Source organism: Leptosomus discolor, chromosome 25, assembly GCF_034619465.1.
Source record: "Leptosomus discolor isolate bLepDis1 chromosome 25, bLepDis1.hap2, whole genome shotgun sequence".
Classification (NCBI taxonomy): domain Eukaryota; kingdom Metazoa; phylum Chordata; class Aves; order Leptosomiformes; family Leptosomidae; genus Leptosomus; species Leptosomus discolor.
In genome coordinates this window covers 2,920,986-2,926,317 of record NC_141415.1, presented here as the reverse complement: position 1 = coordinate 2,926,317, position 5,332 = coordinate 2,920,986, and the positions used below count along the sequence as shown (strand labels likewise).

The 5,332-nt window shown below is 57.0% G+C and overlaps 1 protein-coding gene across 1 annotated transcript; it reads right to left on the bottom strand.

Moving 5' to 3' along the window:
• Window positions 1-4,453, bottom strand: DNAAF19 (dynein axonemal assembly factor 19). Its single transcript, XM_086478098.1, has 3 exons — window positions 4,311-4,453; window positions 2,055-2,187; window positions 1-474 (listed from the first exon to the last, which is right to left on the bottom strand). The coding sequence occupies exons 1-3, from the start codon at window positions 4,451-4,453 to the stop codon at window positions 1-3; spliced, it is 750 nt and encodes a 249-aa protein (XP_086334224.1).
• Window positions 4,454-5,332: the final 879 nt, after the last annotated feature.

The window sequence follows — 5,332 nt, the reverse complement described above, 5'->3', positions numbered from 1 at the left end:
TCAGGACACCTGGTAGCATTTCATCAGCCCCATCACTATCCTTTCCTCCTCGGCTTCCTTTTGCAAGCTGCTGTGCATGAGGTGGGCTTCCCTCTCTGCTTCGCAGCCGGCTGGGCTGCTGGGATGGCCGGCGGTCCGGTAACCCCTGCTCATGCTCCGCAGCTTCCCAAACAGATCCCTGCTGCTCTCCCTCTCCGACTCACTCAGAAGATCCATGTTTAACCCGAAGCGCTTGGTGCAGGCAAGGCTCTGTAAGATCTGAAGGACGGCATCTCTATCTCCATGACAGACGTTCTCTGCCAGCACCGTAAGGAATTCGCCCAGGAGGCCAAAGCCCAAGTCAGCCTGAAAGATTCTGCCCAAGGCCTTCCCTCCAAGTTCAAGCAAAAACTGGTATTTTTCTTTTCCGCTTTTTAGGCATCTGCGCCAATCTCTGTAAAATTCAGCAGAGGTTCTCGGCAGTCGATCCAGTTCCTGAAAGAAAAAATAGTTACCCAGCTCCTTTCGTTTTGTTCCCGCTCGAAAATTTTTATCCTCAACCCCCCTCAAGCTGTGGATGGCTGAGATGTTTTTAATACATTTAGCACAGGCTTGGATAGCACAAAGGGCTGCATAAAGCTTGTGAGGCAGCGAAACACAAAGACAAAGAAATACCAGGTTCCTCAAGCCCCACAGAATCCAGAGAACTTCAGGGGAAAAAAATGGAAGAATGGACGAGACATGAAACCCAGCACAGATGAACACAGACGGGCACTGGAGTAACCCCAACCCTAACCAGAAGCAGACACGCTGCCCAGTCTGGATCCACCGTCATCGGTCAGGAAGCGATCTCCTGGAGATCAGGGTAGTTCAGTGAAAACCTCTGCTCCATCTCGAGCACTGTGAGGCCAATCAAAGGAGTGAGGAGACAAAAGATATGAGAGGTAAACCCCAAAAATATGCAGGTGGCCCTAACACACCGTCTTGTAACATGCTGCATTTGTATGGGTCTGGGGCAGAGAGCCTGCACTAAATGAGAGCCAAGCTCAATGTGGCGTCTCCAGATAAAAGGAAATCCTGTTTTATACACGATGTAATTGAACTGCTGAACTCATCACTGCTGACTTAACGGCTGCACAGACTGAAGGAGGATTAAAATGTTTAGGCTTTCATACAGATAGCGAGAACAAGGCACAGCAACATCAGGCTGTGTCTAAACACAAAATGGAGAAGCCCTGGAGATCAGAGCCCAAGTGCTAATGGGATTAGGAACAGAATTTGCTCTGGGGAGATCATTGCTCAGTCCAAGAAAACACAAAGCTCCTAGAAGAGTAGCAAAAAGATCTCGTAATAAACAGGCAAATGAAATTTGGTGTCAAAAAAATCCACGAGAAACATCCACATGAAAAATCCCTGGCTACAAGTCCAGTGACCAGGACTCTCCAGGGTGGGCAGAGTCCACTGGAGGGGGCAGGACAGGTGTCACTCAAACCACAAATGACCTGGATAGAAAATGTTTAGTCGCTGTTTCCCACAAATGAAGAACTAAGGAGCATCCAGTGAACTCATCAGGGTTAAAACAAAAGATCACTTTTCCATATCATGCATAATTAAACCGCGGGGTGAAGAAGACCTGGCTACATTCACAGATCATCTGCGGTCTGTGGCTGTTAAACGTGGTGATCCAGATGCACAGCCCTGGCTCTCGGTGTCTAAACTGCAGCCAGCTGGAAGAGCACGGTCAAGGGAGGGCACTCTTCCCCAAGAATCTGTTACTGGCCACCATCAGAGGCAGGGTATTGGGAGTTCTGGTCCGACGCTGTGCAGCTGGTCTTGGATCCCCACAGGGTTGAAGCAGACTCTTCTTGAAGCAGCTGGTGCAAGCTCTTGTCAGATGCAAAGCAGAGGCCAAGACTGAACCCTGTGGTTATCTAAACACCGATGTTCCTGGGGACTTTGAGGCCTTGCTCACATGTAGAGATATTTCTGAATAACCCTCGCATTTTAAAAGAATACCCAAATTTTCTGGAGCAATTTTTAGATGTGGACAAACTCCCGAAAAGCATCTCCCTCACCTGGGGTATTTCCACATCGCTGGCTGGCGGGGCCTTGGCGTGGGCTGCACAGGGATTCCACAGCACGTTCCTCCTCTTACCCATCTTGTCCTTTTTCTCCAGGGGCTTCAGGTGTGATGCCAGCACAATGTTCCTGCAGGCAACAAGAAGGGGATGGGATACTTAGCAAGATCAAATACTTTGAGGCTTCAAGCTTCTTCTCCGAGGCAATTTCTGAGTTTGGGCCACATGTGTCACCCAGAGGGACCTGGACAGGCTGGAGGAGCGGGCCCAGGTGAACCTCATGAATTCCAACAAGGCCAAGTGCAGGGTCCTGCAGTTGTGTCGGGGCAATCCCCAACTTCAGCACAGGCTGAGGGGCGGATGGATGGAGAGCAGCCCTGTGGAGGACTTGGGGATACTGGTTGTTGAAAAATTGACCACGAGCCAGCAATGTGCGCTGTCACCCAGAGCAGCCATGGCTGCCCCCTCCCTGGCAGGGCTCCAGACCGGGTTGGATGGGGCTGAGAGCAACCTGGTCTGGTGGGAGGTGTCCCTGCCCATGGCAGGGGCTTGGACTGGGTGATCTTTCAAGGTCCCTCCCAACCCAAACCATTCTGTGATTCCATCAAACAAGATGGGGATTCAAACATCATGAAGCATCAGAGGGAAGGAGAAGACGTTGCGTGGGGCACCTGACAGGCACATCCTCCTCACACACGCAGTGTTAATCCAGCCGTCAGGACCAACGAGGCAGGAATGTCCCCGTAGGCTGCAGCGCCGTGGTTCCTCCCCAGCACAGGGCATGGCTCGCACTCAACAGTTCTCCCACAGTCAGAGCCTGAGGAACTGGCAGGATGTTGTTTCCTCCCACCTTTAAGCTGAAGTTTCTGTGGCTTTGGGACTTCCAGAGGAAAGACCCTAAATTCTTACAGCACGTAGGGGCTGTTTTGTAGCTTGCAGCACGCTGGGCAGGTATGTTTTTGTGGATTCATTTGAATTCAGCACCTTACTACACTGACATCTGTGACTAAAGCAGCCTGGACTCTGTCTCAGGTGGTTCCTCTCATCCCGTGGGATGAATCCCTGCAGTTAGTCCTCCCAGTAATGGGCAGAAGATCTTTGAAGGGGTCCAGCTCTCTGCTCTTATGCTGGTGTGGGCTACATAAGTGAAGATGCCGCACCCACAGAGAGAAGCTGCTTCATTACCTCCCTCAGGTTACTTCTCCCATTACCAATACACGGATAAAACACCTTTAAATCACTCAGGAATCCTTTTATAGGGACTGGCGAGAAGGTTTGGGGAGAAAATGCCGTTTTATAGTGTTTTCCTCCTTTCAGGGATCAGACCGAATGCAGGCGGAGATGAAGCTGTGGATGGAATTTGATCTCATCCCGTATAAGCCTGCCACAGGGGAGTCAAAGTCCTGGATCCACCTACAGATCTATGTGTGGATGTCAAGCGACAGGGACTTCCCCAGGTGGATCTATAGGTGGATCCAGGACTGGTGGGCGTTGGGAGTGCCCTGCGCTGCCTCTGCAGAGCACCCCTGCCATCCTGGGCCACAAACCTGCTCCCCAACCACCTTGGACAAAGCAGTGACAGGTTTGGGAGCACGGCCATGCTGTGCAGGGTGCACGGGGACAGGCGTCACCCTCTTCTTCTGCACCACCACCATGGCACAGGGCGTGTGGGGAGGAAAGGGAGGGCAGGGCAGGCCGGCGGGGCTCGGAGGGTGGGTGCTGTGCCCGGGAATGGGGAGAGAGGAGAGCGTGCCGGAAAGGGGACAGCATGCCACCCCACTGGTGGTCCCCAGCTTGGTCATCACGAGGACCTGCCCTGGAGCTGGCTGTTCCAGGCGGGAATGTCTGAAATCTTAGCTGACACATGTCAACCCGATGATTTTTTTTGGAAAAATCTTAAACAAGGCTGATTTTCTGTCCTGCCGGGGTCTGTGCCACAGGGCTGTGGCCTTTTCAGGAATCCCAAATCCTGTCAAGCCGTGCTCACGGTCACCCGGAGCAGAAAGCACAGGTACTCAGCTCGACCCCCTCCCAGAGCGAAGTTTGAGCTCAAAACCCACCGGGTGACCTGGTCTCTTAAGAGGTCCCAAAACTGGAGCTCCAAAAGAGCGAGCTCCAAAACTCGCCCGTGAGGTTGGGTCGGCCCCGTGGCAGGAGCGCCCGGCGCCGAGCAAAGCTCTGGTGCTGATGAACCCTTTGGGGTCGGGAAGGCCCCAAATCCGCCCCCCCTGCCCCGGGCGTCCCAGGTCAGACCTGAACTCCTCGTAGGAGGGGACGCGCTGGCACACGGCCCGCAGCTTGGCGTCGTTCTCCCGCTCCTGCCTCTCGTCGGCCGCCACCGCTGCCCGCAGCTCCCGCTCCAGCGCCGCGGGGTCGAGGGCTCCGTCCGCCTCCATCCCGGCCCGGGCAGGGGGGGCTCGGGGACCCCCGTCAGGGAGCGGGCAGGGACCTGAGGCCTGTGTGGACGGGGGGTGACGTGGGGACAGGGCCACCCCTGGGTGCACGGGGACCCCAATCCTATCGCGACAGTCCTGCCAGGGCTGGCCCTGGGGACCCCACTCCTGTTGTGACAACCCTACTCTTATCGTGATAGTCCTGCCAGGACTGGCCCTGGGGACCCCACTCCTGTCGTGACACCCTACTCTTATCGTGATAGTCCTGCCACGGCTGGCCTTGGGGACACCACCTCTATTGTGACAACTCTGCCAGGCCACGCACATGGATGGCAACTGGGAACCTCGCTCCTATCGTGACAGCCCCACTGGGCCCTGGCACACCTCTGGCCCCTGGGGCCCCTCGCTCTGTCGCGACAGCCCTGCCGGGTCACGCACACCTCTGGCCCCTGGGTCCCCTCGCTCTGTCCCGACAGTCCCGCCGCGTCACGCACACCCCTGGCCCTAGGGACCCTCGCTCTGTCGCGACAGCCCCGCCACCCCCAGCCGCGCTCCCGCCGCCGCGCGCGCGCGCGGGCGCCCCTCCCGTCGCCACAGCGACAGGGCAGCGCACGGAGGCCCCCGGCGGGGCTGTCCCGGCCGCGCCTGACAGAACCGGCCCCGCAGCCCCGCGCGGTCCGGCCCGGCCCGCGGCCACCGCGACCCCGCCGAGACCGTCCCCGGCTTCGCTCCCCCCCGCCCGACCCTTCCCGGGCGGGCGCGGTGCTGACGGCGGACGCGGGGGATTCTGTCGCGACAGGCGGAGGGGGCAGCCCGGGGGCCTTCCGCGGCGGTGTCGGCGGCGCCGGCGGCGAGGGTAGCGCGGCGGGTGAGAGCGGGACC

Coding starts and splice junctions, on each gene's coding strand:
- DNAAF19 (XM_086478098.1), bottom strand. CDS start 4,453: ATGGAGGCGGACGGAGCCCTCGACCCCGCGGCGCTGGAGCGGGAGCTG. Junction 2,188..4,310: donor CCCTCCTACGAGGAGTTCAG/GTCTGACCTGGG, acceptor TGTTGCCTGCAG/GAACATTGTGCTGGCATCAC. Junction 475..2,054: donor GCGATGTGGAAATACCCCAG/GTGAGGGAGATG, acceptor TTTTTCTTTCAG/GAACTGGATCGACTGCCGAG.